Source organism: Erinaceus europaeus, chromosome 15, assembly GCF_950295315.1.
Source record: "Erinaceus europaeus chromosome 15, mEriEur2.1, whole genome shotgun sequence".
Lineage (NCBI taxonomy): Eukaryota > Metazoa > Chordata > Mammalia > Eulipotyphla > Erinaceidae > Erinaceus > Erinaceus europaeus.
Window position 1 is genome coordinate 37,316,948 of NC_080176.1, and position 13,365 is coordinate 37,330,312.

At 39.9% G+C, this 13,365-nt stretch overlaps 1 protein-coding gene across 1 annotated transcript in view; it reads left to right on the plus strand.

Annotated features, from left to right (window-relative positions):
* The window catches only part of LAMA3 (laminin subunit alpha 3), a 266,943-nt gene that overhangs the window by 107,808 nt on the left and 145,770 nt on the right, over window positions 1-13,365 (plus strand). Inside the window, exons 7-8 of the mRNA XM_060174081.1 lie at window positions 338-453; window positions 5,344-5,462. Of these exons, the coding sequence (XP_060030064.1) occupies window positions 338-453; window positions 5,344-5,462 (235 nt within the window). The remainder of the gene's footprint in view (window positions 1-337; window positions 454-5,343; window positions 5,463-13,365) is intronic.

Consider the following 13,365-nt stretch of genomic DNA (forward strand, 5'->3'; position numbering starts at 1 on the left):
AGGCTCAGTACTATTCCACCACTCATGAAGTTTCTCCTGCAGGTGGGAATCAGGAGCTTGAACTCATGTACTCATGCATGGCAGCAATACACTCTGTTGGATAGTGGGCATTTTATTTCTTTTAAAACAATATTTAATTTTAATGAGAGATACATAGAGACACCAGAGGAGCACTGCTCATCTCTGGCTTATGGCAGTGCTGGGGGTTGAACCTGGGACCTTGGAGCCTTAGACAATGAAAGTCTTTTGCATAACCATTATGCTATCTCCCTAGTCCAGCTGGAACTGCTCTTAAGGAAAACTGTAGTAACTGAGATGTGCCCCACCACATGTTCAGGTTTCGGTGTGAATGCCAGCACCACACCTGCGGGGAGACATGTGACCGCTGTTGTGTGGGGTACAATCAAAGGCACTGGCTGCCTGCTACTCGGGAGCTGAGCAATGAGTGTGAAGGTGAGTACTCAGGGTGGGGGGAATGCTCTGGATGGTGATCCCATCTCTACCTGAAGATTAAGGCTGTGTTTCCTCAGCTAAGGTTGTCCTGAAGAAGCAGGTGGGGATGACATGTCAGCCAAAAAGACTTTGGTCTGTCTGTTATAATGACCTGACCTAGAGTCAGGGTAAAGTGCTTGAGTGGAGATTCAGATGAGGATAAAAATAGCATCAGCCACAGCTAGTGTGTACTGAACATCTATTATAGATATGCAAGTGTTTGGCTGAGTGCTTCAACATGCTGGCTGGTCTCTCTTTTTAGCATAGAAAATATGATGCAGCTACCATTAAATTTCAAACCATTACCATTTCTTTTGTTAATTATAAATGTTTATAAGATCATAAAATAATAGGAGTATTAATTCTACACTACTCCCACCAGCAAAGTGCTGTGGTCCCATCCCTCCTCTCCAACCAAATCCTCACCATTTCTTAGGATGTGATACAGGGCAAAAATCGCAGCTGTTTTGAAGACTGAATTCTAGAGACAGTGATGAGAATGGGAAACTAGAAGCATTAAGGGAGCAGGGGAGGGAGGGGGCAGGAGTACTGTTCTAGGATTGAGGGGTACAGAATGGAGGGACCAGAGGAAGAAGGAGAGAAGACAGCTGCTTTTAATGATGGGTGCAATATACATTTAGAAAATGTCATTTTAACAAACAAATTGTAGGGCATCTAGTTGAAGAATTTCTTTTAAATTGACCCTCAGAACACATAGCCTAATGTATTCCAATTGCTGAAAACATTTTTATAAATTTTAGTTATCAACTTTAGTGACTGGACTATTTTTATTCCTAAATAGTTTTAGCAATTGAAGATGAATTTGCCTTTTTTAAATGAACAAAATACATTAAAAGTTTTTTTTTATGGGATTTAGAGAAATTGAGAAGGGGAGGGGAGGTAGAGAAAGAGAGAAAGTTGTATGATTTCTTTACTTCTCCTGAAGCTTATCTCCTGAAGTTGGGGACTAGGAGCTTGAACCCAGGCCCTTGAACATGGTAATGTGTGCTCAACTGGATAATCTATTGTCAGGCCTCCCTGAAAGACACTTGAGTCTATATTTCTTTCTTTTTTTTTATAGAGATTTCTTTTTAAAAAATTTTTATATTTATTTATTTTTCCCTTTTGTTGCCCTTGTTGTTTAACATTGTTATGGTTATTGATGTCGTTGTTGTTGGATAGGACAAAGAGAAATGGAGAGAGGAGGGGAAAGAAGAGAGGGGGAGAGAAAGATAGACACCTGCAGACCTGCTTCACTGCCTGTGAAGTGACTCCCCTGCAGGTGGGGAGCCAGGGGCTTGAAAGGGGACCCTTCCGCCTGTCCTTGTGCTTTGTGCCACGTGAGCTTAACCCGTTGTGCCACCACCCGACTCCCTTGAATCTATATTTCATAATTAGTATGAGATGGATGGTCAGTTGGCCAGCAAACTTCACCACAAGGCATATCCATTTAGGAGTTCTAAGAGTGTTTTTAGATGCTAGCCTTGAAAGGTATTGGTGCAGTTGAAGGTCAGTGCTCAGGGACATATCTAGATATGTAAAATCCAAATGTAAACAGTTCTGTATCCTGATCTTTTTTTCACTTGATACCATTAGATATTTTTTCCATATTACTAAGAACTCTTTGCCATCTTTTCTTAGTGGGATGCCAGGGTCTTGCACACGTAGGCAACCACCACTACACATCAAGTTTTTTTGTTTTAGTTTAGAGGGAAAGAGAGGAAAGAATAGACAGAGCGAGGAGAGACAACAGAGCGCTGAGTCATTGTCATCTAGGTAGTCCGATGTGTTAGGAAAGGTCTTAGCAGATCATTGGAATTGGAAAGTTGACATTTCAGCCTTGACATCTCTGGATATAATCCAAAACAAAAGGACAGTAGCAGCATAATGGTGTCACTGGTTATATTGACTTAGTTGAGGTTAGTAGAAGCTATATTACAGGGTAAGGAATTGAAAGGAGAGGCATTAAGAAATACAGGCAAAGTCCCAGAGGTTCCAGGACTGGGAGAGATACAGATTTTAAATAGAATGGGGAAAGTTTCTTACAGTCTTAGAGTTTATGAAGGCAATAAATAATTATTATTATAACCAAGTTATTTGGGATATTGGTTTGATTTAGAAATCCCATGGTTAGGGATTTTATTTATTGTATTATACTTGACCTCACCATGATTTATGTCATTTAATGCTGTCTAGTAATAATTATATCTTAGATACTGACAGGACCAGATGATTCTGATCTATCTGGTCTAAGGTTGTGGTAACTTAATAGTTTAAAAAATATATTTTTAGAAATGCTTTAACAATTTAAGTCCAGTGTCAGAATTCAATAATTTATAAATATGAAACATTAAATACTTAGACTAAAGGAATATATATGCAGAACTGAAGTATAGGAAGTTAAAGAACTTGAATATTCAATCTATTTCCCCAACATATTGAATAGATATTTAAAAGATTGTAAGTTAATAAAAGTATAGTTTAGCATCATTCCCACTAACAAAGGTCTGTGTCCACACTCTTAACCCCCCTATGGTGGACCTGAAAATCCACCCTCCACCCCAGAGTCTTTTTTACTTTGGTGCGATACTCCAAACCCAGTCCAAGTTCTGCTTTGTGCATCCCTTTCTGTTTTATACTTGACTTCTGTCTGTGAGTGAGATCATCCCATATTCATCCTTCTCTCTCTGGCTTATCTCACTTAACATGATTCCTTCAAGCTCTATCCAAGATGAGGTGAAGGAAGTGAATTCATTATTAGTAGCTGAGCAGTATTCCATTGTGTATATAGACCAAAATTTTCTCAGCTGCTCATCTGTTGTTGGACACCTGGGTTGCTTTCAGGTTTTGGATATTACAAATTGTGCTGCCAGGCTGGGGTATGAATCAACCTGTCAATGCCAATGTCCAGCAGAGAACAGTTACAGAAGTCAGAACTCCCACCTTCTGCACCCCAAAAATAATTTTGCTCCATATTCCTAGTGGGGGAGTGCTGGGCTAGTGTCGCCAGAGAGAGAAGAGACCAGGAACTCATGGCAGAGCAGGAATGCAAATCTTTATTCTTGCGGACGCCCCAGAGTCGGGTGTGAGCAAAGTGGGTTTAGGCCATGTGGAGCTAGCAAAATGGCAGCCTCCTGATATGCATGCCAGCCCTTCTCCAGGTCGGGACACGGAAAAGAAAGAGAGAGCGAGAAGGAAGAAGAAAGAGCGGAAACAGAAGTGGCTTTTATAGGAGAATTTCAGAAGTAGCAAGTTGGGATGGAATTGGCTAGGGAAGAGGGTGGAGAAAAGAAAAAGGCATTCTGAGAAGGTAGAAAGCTGCAGGATTAGCAATACCCTGAGGGGATAACATGGTGGGGATATGTAAATAATATTTGCATGGAAATATAGTGGTTTGTGGGCCCTGCCAAAGTTCAACCACAATTTCCCAACAGGGGAGAAGTGATAGGAGAAGAGGATAAGAGGACTCTAAACTCTTAACTCCATCAGGACCCAGAGAGAGAGGAGGACAAAGAGAGGGCTTTTGTATGTAGTAATAGGGTTATATGTGGTTTGGAAAGGAAGAGAAGGTGGTTCCTTAAAAAAAAAAAAAGACAGGAGCCAGGTGGTGGTGCACCTGGTTGAGCACACATGTTACAGTGCATAAGGACCCAGGTTCGAGCCCCTGGTCCCCACCTGCAGGGGGGAAAAGCTTCACAAGTGGTGAAGCAATGCTGCAGGCATCTCTCTGTTTCTCTCCCTCTCTATCACCCCCTTCCCTCTCAATTTCTGACTGTCTCTATCTAAAAAATAAATAAAGATAAAAAATTAAACAAAACACTTCTGTCAAAAAAAAAAAAAAAGGACAAATACAGACAGATAGTTGTAGAAGTGATAGTTAACCCATAGCAACAACCTTAGAACTATTGTAGTTTACAATAGAGGGATCGGGGATTCAGAACTTTGGTGGTGGTAACGGTATGGAATTATACCCCTGTGGATATGTAATTTTGTAATCAATTTTAAATCATTAATAATAAAATAAAATAAAAAACAAATTGTGCTGCTATGGACATAGGTATACACAAATGTGTATACCTATACACATAGGATGGATGTGTTGGGTTCCTTAGGATATATTCCCAAGATAGGAATTGTAGGGTCATATAGTAGGTTCATTTTTAGCTTTCTGGGAGTTCTACAGACTGCTCTCCACAGGAGTTGGACCAATTGACATTCCCACCAGCAGTGCAGGAGAGTTCCTTTGTCCCCACAACCTCTCCAGCATTTCTTGCTGCTACTTTTTCTGATGTATGACATTCTCACAAGAGTGAAGTGGTATCTCATTGTTGTCTTTATTTGCATTTCTCTGACAATCAAAGACTTGGAGAATTTGGTGAGTTTTTTTTTTTTTAACATATTTTGGTTATTAACCTTTCGTCTGATGTATGGCATGTAAAGATCTCCTCCCATTCACTAAGGAATCTCTTTGTTTGGGCGGTGGTTTCTTTTGCTATGCAGAAGCTTTTCAATTTGATGTAGTCCCATTGGCTTATTTTTGGCTTTGTCTTCCTTGCAATTGGATTTGTATCATTGAAGATGCCTATAAAATGTAGATGGAAAAAAGTTTTACCAAGAATTTCCTCTAAGTATTTGCTAGTTTCTGGTCTAAGATTCAAAATTTTGTTTTTAAAGTTATAAATTACATATTATTGTAGGCTAAACTTCATGAAATTTCCCTAACATTTTCCATTGAAAGGGTGCCTGGTATTCCAGAATAAACTATCGTAGCTCAAAGAGCAAGGAGTCTGGTGAGATTTCCTCAGTGTCTTACAGGAATAACGTGGCATTAACTTCATCTGTTTTTTCCAGCATGCAACTGCCATGGCCATGCCATGGACTGCTACTATGATCCAGATGTTGAGAGGCAGCAGGCAAGTTTGAATGCACAAGGCATCTATGCAGGTGGAGGGGTCTGCATTAACTGTCAGGTGAGGAGTGCTCAAGAATACACACACACAAAAAAAACTAAATAAAATATCAGCGAATTGAAAAACAAAGTTGTGTTATCAGATGAAATAAGCATTTGGTAAGCCTCAATTAAAAAAAGTGTCAAAAGATGATACATATTACAAGAATCTCCAGAAGCCCCTGGTCATTTTTGTATACAAAACATTAGAAGGCCAGAATGGTGATATTATAATCACATAAAATAGACTTCAATACAAAGAACATTCATAGACACGAATAGAGATATTTACTAATGACACAAGATTAAATCTGGGGACCAGAGATGGTACCCTGGCTAGGCAATGTGCTGCCAAGTGAAAGTCTTCATGAGTGATGAAGCAATGCTTCAGATATCTCTCTGTCTTGCTGTCCTCTCTGTCTCCTTTCCCTCCCAGTTTCTCTCTGTCCCATCAAATGAAGTTGGAAAATCATTCTTACGAAGATTAAGCTCACCAGGGAAACAGCAGAACACTAAGAAAGCTTTAAAACACATGAAGCACTAGTCAGTGTAAATTGGTGCAGCCTCCATGGAAAATGGAGTGGATATACCTTAAAAATGAAAATAGAAATAGCATATGACCTAGACATAGAGTTCCTGGATATGTATACAATTCTATAAAAACCACTAGTTTGAAAAGATATTTGTACCTCTATGTTCATGGCAGTGCAGCTCATGGTAACTAAGAAAAAGAAAAATCTAGATGACTAAAGAAGTTATATAGACTCAGTGGAGTGATATTCAGCTATAAAAATATGAAATCTTTAAAAAAATTTTTCTTTATTGGAGGATTAATGGTTTACAGTGAACAGTACAGTAGTTTGTACATGTATAACATTTCTCAGTTTTCCACATAACCATTCAACCCCCCTAGGTCCTCTGCCATCATGTTTCAGTATCTGAACTCTCCCCCCACCCCACCCAGAGTCTTTTACTTTGGTGCAGTACACTAGCTCCAGTCGAAGTTCTGCTTAGTGTTTTCCCTGCTGTTCTTATTTTTCAACTTTTGTCTTTGAGTGAGATCAGCCTTTTATGACAATGAGGGTGGAACTGAGGTGATTATTCTCAACAATCTAAATTAGAAAGTGAAATGCAATTGCTGAGTGGTATAAGAAAAACCAACGCAAATGAACAAATGACAGTAAAAACCAAAAAACTCTTAGACTCCATGAAAAATATGATAGTTGGGCCAGGCAGTGGGGCATCAGGTTAAAAGAAAGGATTAATTAACAAAACCATAGGGTAGGAGGGGTACAACTCCACACAATTCCCACCGCCCAATCTCCATATCCCACCCCCTCCCCCGATAGTTTTCCCATTCTAGAGACATATTCACATGAAAGTGTGAAGTAGTCCTCCCAAAACTTACACAGATCCATAAACAGCGGTAAATCTAGCATCTTCAGTAAAAATTTAAAAATACACAGAGCAAAAAATGACAGTATTAAAGAGAAAAATAGAAAATTTGATAGTAATAAAGATTCAGATAGCACTCTGAGGGTAAATTGATAACACTAGGCTAAAAAATCTGCAAGGGTCTGAGAGAGAAGTCAGCCTATTAGAAAGTCAGTCGGCATGTCTGAAGCTGCAGAAATGGCAGGTTCAATCACAGCAACACTTTGCCCAGAGATGAGCATCATTCTGGTTCCCTCTCTGTCCCTCCTTCACCCTTTCTACCTTTCTTCATAAATATATAAATAAATCTCATTAAAAAAACCCCAAAGTCCTTACAAAAAGAAAAAATAAACAAAACATGTCAGCTGAACCATGCCACCAAACACCCTGCCTTAGGTGTTGATACCTATAGAACTGAGCTGGGATATGGTGTGCCTCATTAAGTGCAGATGCTGGCATGCACAAGGACCCAAGTTCAAACTCCCAGTCCCCATCTGCAGGGAGGAGGCTTCACAAGATGTGAAACAGTGCTGCAGGTGTCTGTCTCTATTTTTCTATGTCCCCTCTTTCAATTTCTGTGTCTCATCAAATGTAAGAAAGATAAGGTAAAATAAAGCATCTAAATAAAGAATATCACGTTAACAATGGTAAGCTATGGATTCCTTTTCTTTCTCTTTTTTTCCTTTCATTGGGAAGTGTGTCAATGGTTAACAGTACAAATGCTGACACATAGGTAAAATTTCTCTTTTCATCATCATAAGTGTCCACAAAAACACTCCCACCCCATATCGTAGATCCTCCCACACCACTGAACACCAGAACTCTAAAACCACTCCCCACCCCCACCTTACCCCCACACCCCCTCCCCCTAGCCCTTTGGTTTGGTTCAATGTATTAGGCCTAGCCCAGGTATTACTTTGTGTTTCACTTTCTGTCCTTGCCTCTTCTTCTTTTAAAATATTTTTATTTATTTATTAATGAGAAAGATAGGAGGAGAGAGAGAAAGAACCAGACATCACTCTGATACATGTGCTGCTTGGGATTGAACTTAGGACCTCAGGCTTGAGAGTCCAGTGCTTTATCCACTGTGCCACCTCCCAGACCACCTGTCCTTGCTTCTTAAGTTCTGACTGAGTGAAACCATATCTTATTCTTCTTTCTCCTTCCAGCTTATCTTGACACAATTCCTTCAAATCCCATCTAAGATGAGGAGCAAGTGGCAAGTGATCTCATTATTCTTAATAGTTGAGTAGTATTCTGCTGTGTACAGGTACCACAAATTTCTTGAGTCACATCCAGGCTCTTTCCAAGTGTATATGTGCACATTTCCCAAGATAAGCCTTCATTTGATTCCTGCTCATAGTACACAGACTTAAAAGGATTAAACACAGATAGCTATAGATCACACTTTCTGACCGAAATAGAGCTAAATTAAAAGGAACATGATCATTAGGAAAGTTTTAGTTTTTGAAATACCACAGTTCTAAATAACCTGTAGTCAAAGAAGAAATAAAAAGGGAACTTGATAAATAGAACAGGGAAGGGGAACATGAAGTGAATTGTAGACTGGGAATGTTCTATTGCATCAAAGCAGAGGACTATGGGGAAGGAGAGGGAGAGAGAGGCAGAAGAGAACGTTGGAGTCCTGGTGCATCATGAAATCGTACCCAGGTGTCAATTACTGCATTGTAAATCATTTAGCACCCCCCCAGTACAAGTGGAGAAAAATCATGTGCATGTTTTATGGGAATATTTGCATTTTTAGACATTATTCTAACACAAACATTTAAAGATATGAGTTTCACTTTGCTTTTTTAGCTGCTTACCATAAATTTTAATGTATTTTTTGTTGTTACCCAATTTTGAATAATTTCAAATTTCCCTTTTTATTTCTCCTTTGGTTACAGGTTATTTAGAACTGTTGTATTTAAAAAATTGAAACCAGAATTTTTGAATTCTGACTCTTGAATAGTATGTTCTGGGGACTGCCTAGGTGAGGGAGATTCTCAGCTAAAATTTCTCTGAAAATTATCTCTAGTCCTCCTCCTCAGATATTACTCTTATAGTTGACCTGATGGAGTCTGCAATTTCACAGAGTCTCTTCATTCTTCTAAACCTTTCCTCTCCCTCATCTGTGAATTAAAAGAGTAGACTAACTATAACTTCTAAATTGGAAATTCTTTTTTATTTTTCCACGTGTGCGAGTCTACTTCTTAAGCCTTCTACCTGAGCTTGGATATTAAAGGTAATATCCAAAAATTAAAAAAAAATTGCAGAGTAGTACCCTACTGAATATATGTTTGAAGACTGTATTTTATTTTATCTTATTATTTTTTCAATATTTATTTATTCCCTTTTGTTGCCCTTGTTGTTTTATTGTTGTAGTTGTTGTTGGATAGGACAGAGAGAAATGGAGAGAGGAGGGGAAGACAGAAAGGGAGAGAGAAAGATAGACACCTGGAGACCTGCTTCACCACCTGTGAAGCGACTCCCCTGCAGGTGGGGAGCCGGGGGCTCGAACCGGGATCCTTCTGCCAGTCCTTGCACTTTGCGCCATGTGTGCTTAACCCACTGTGCCCGACTCCCGAAGACTATATTTTAAAGGGAAATAAACATTCTGGAAATGTCAGGATCAGAGTTGCCAATGAGAAACATCGAGATGGGACAGTTTTTTTAATTTTAATTTATTTTTTTTTTCTATTTTATTGAGTAGGACAGACAGAAATTGAGGAGGGGGGAGGAGACAGAAAGATCTGTTTCCTAGCTTGTGAAGTGTACCCCCTCCACCAGCAGGTGGGGTATGGGGCTTGTACCTGGGCTCTTGCACGCTGTAATATGTGCATTTGGTTGAGTGTACCACCACCCGCACGCCCCAAAAATGTTTTACTCTCTTAATATCCAATGAAGAGTCTCCCCTCCCCAAATTTAAACTTTGTTTAGTAACTTAAATTTAGCATGAGATATTTCTACCTTGCATTTTTAGAAGAAAAGAAATTAATGTAGCATTTGCCGTACCACATGTTGGGCAATTGTCTCAAATTGTCTCATGAGGGCCCTGAGACAGAGCAAGGATTCTTAGAAAAGTTGATATAAGGAACTTGCTGGCAGAGTATGGCCCAAGTGGACTAGCCTATAGTCTTCATGTGTTAGAGAACAAGCCAGGTGCATCTCAGTTATCATCTGAAATAGACTTCTATCCACAGAGGGCAGGGAGAGCCCAAAGAAAGAGATGGGTATGCCTAATAATCAGGTGGCAGTTGAAATAAGCCAAGTAAGTCATTTATGAGGCTTGCCTTGGTTAGCTACAATACAAGTAGTTTCCATCCTCTCTCTCCCTCTCCCTCCCTCTCCCCTCTCTTTTTCTTTCTTTGACTCCAGGGTTATCTTGGGCTCCCTGCAAGCTTTATGAATCCACTGCTCCTGGAACGCACATCTTTTCCATTGTTGTTGTTATAGCTGTTGTTGGATAGGACAGAGAGAAATTGAGAGAGCAGGGGAGCCGGGGAGAGAAAGATAGACACCTGCAGACATGCTTCACCACCTGTGAAGCGAACCCCCTGCAGAGGGAGAACCAGGGGCTCAAACGTGGATCCTTGTGTGAGTCCTTACACTTTGTACTGTGTGTTATTAATCTGGTGTGCCACTGCCCCCTACAAGTAGTTTTCTGTGTCAAACCCAGCCAGATCTCAGTCTTCAACTGTATTCAGTCATATGCAATCCAGATCGTCTTAACAACATGCTTCACATTTAAGGCAATACCCCTGGAACCGTTTGGGGGAAGTATATTCCCAAAGAAGGGAGTGAGAAGCCTGACCAGCCCAAGCTGGTGGGTCAACTGGGCATTACACTCTTTTGATTGTATTCCCTAACATCCAGCTCATGAGATTCATGGAAGTAAAAGCCAGCAACCGTGTTGTGAGTGTGCTCCAGGAACTGAGGGATAGTGTTAGAGATGGGTTTAGCTGGATGCAGATGTTTTCCTTATGAGAATTAGGATTTAAAATTTTTCAAAGAAGGACCTGGGATTTTGGAAAGCATTCCATACAAAGCTACTCTAGGTGGTGTCAAAAGAAGAGAACTATGGTAGGCCAGTTTACCTCCTGGTGAGACTCCACCAATCACCATCCCATTCTGGTTTGGGAAGTTAAGTTCTTTTCATTTTAACTTTCCATTTCAGCACCCACTCCTCCAATGAGAACATCTCCTCCTGTATAGAAATTCCAGAATCATGTCCTTGGTTCAAATATGGTCATGATATTTGGCTGCCCCCAGGGTGTGTCTTAGATAATCTGAGATTTGAAGACAAACTACAGGCTTTATTTTATTGGTAGTATAACTTGTTGCCTCCCCTCATTCTTTTTTTGATATATTTTATAGGATATATTAATGGTTTACAGTAAATTCAGTGGCAAACGTTAGAAGAAGAAGTAAATTCAGTTGTTGATAAATGTGCAAAATTTCTCAGTTTTCTGCAAAACACTGTAACCCCCACCTAGGTCCTCCTCTGCCATCTTGTACCAGGACCTTAAAGACCCCATCCCACCAGACTCCTTTACTTTGGAGCAATACACCAAACCCACTTAAACTTCTGCTTTGTGTTTCCCTTGTTTCTATTTTTTGAGTTCTGTCTATGAGTGAGATCATCCCATATTCATTCTTCTCTTTCTAGTTGATCATGATTCCTTGAAGCTCCATCCAAGATGATGTGAAGAAGGTGCCTTGAAAACATGACTTCTGGGAGCTGGGTGGTAGCACAGCAGGTTAAGCACAGGTGGTGCAAAGTGCAAGGACCAGCTTAAGGATCCCAGTTGGAGCCCCCGGCTCCCCACCTGCAGGGGAGTGGCTTCACTGGTGGTGAAGCAGGTCTGCAGGTGTCTTTCCCACTTTCTGTCTTCTCCTCCTCTCTCCATTTCTCTCTGTCCTATCCAACAACAATGACATCAGTAACAACAACAATAATAACTACGATAAAACAACAAGGGCAATTAAAGGGAATAAATAAATATAAAATAATTTAAAAAATTGGGAGTCGGGTGGTAGTGCAGTGGCTTAAGTGCACATGGTGCAAAGCATAAGGACCGGTGGAAGGTTCCTGGTTTGAGCCCCCGGCTTCCCACTTGCAGGGGGGTCGTTTCACAGGTGGTGAAGCAGGTCTGCAGGTGTCTATCTTTCTCTCCCCCTCTATGTCTTCCCCTCCTCTCTCCATTTCTCTCTGTCCTATCCAACAATGATGACAACAATAATAATAACCACAATGTTAAAAAACAACAAGTGTAACAAAAGGGAAAATAAATATAAAACAAACTTTAAAAATTTTTAAAAATCATAACTTCTCTGTGGCAGGTGGTTCACTTCTTCTAGCGTTTGCAGAAGAGAGGAGAGCTTGGGTGGAGTACACAATTTGAAGAACTTGCCTCATTTTATATTCTAATGGGTAAAATTGGGGAGCCAAGGCTAACTTGGTCCATCTGCTGAGAATAAGTCATATTGGCAAGCAATAGATTCCAGAGGTTAATTTGCATTTGGTGGAAGAGAAGGTGGACTATGGCTGTTTCTGATTTGCCTCAAATGTTTATGCATGTAAATATGAAGCCATAGAAGTGTTCATACTGATGGGAAGCCTCGATATTAAAGTGAATTCAGATTTCAGCCCACAAACCAGGAGTGACAGTAAGTAAAAGTCTGTAATTAATTTAAAAAATAACCATAAATATGGAAGAGGGATATAGTAGAGTCTTTGTTTTATTCTCTGTTTCTATGCAGATTCTTTCTGGGTCAGGCTGTGTTATATTTGTTCTTTTAAACTTCCTATTGCCTTTCCTTTCATTAATGAAAGACCACTGGTGTCTAAATTGTTTCCAAATTAGGGAGAGGGAGAGAGACACAGAATTGAGCTAGACCATGGTGTATAGTTCTTGGAAAGTGATGATGCATGTTGGGTAATTTGATTTTGTGGCAATTACAGGGATTAGCCATGAAGTATAAAAAGCCTCAGTATTATACTTTAAATGAGTTCTGTGTATGAGCTTCATGCCTTCATTTTCCACTCGTGTAACAGAAATGTTTGGGAAATAGTTTCATGACTAAAGCATAGATAACATTAGAATAGGATCTTTATGTGAACTTTCTTCCAAAATTAGAGAAGATAAAAATACATACAGTTTTCCCCCAAATCATTTTATTGGAGAAATAGTGATTTGCAGGATAGTTGATGATCCATAGGTACAGTTTCTTGTCTCCGTGACAGGTACTAAGTACCATCCTCACTACCACCCCAAGGCACTCTTCACTGTCATGTACTGGCTATCAGACACCTTTTCCTAACCCTATCTCTCATTTTCCCCATCACAGAGTGCTTTGCTTTGCTGCAATACACTACACCGAAGTCCAAGCTTCAGCCCATGTTTGTCTTTTCTTCCTTTCTTTCTTATGTTCCGTCTGACTTATCAACTTAATATGATTTCTTCAAGTTTTGTTCAATATATGGAATA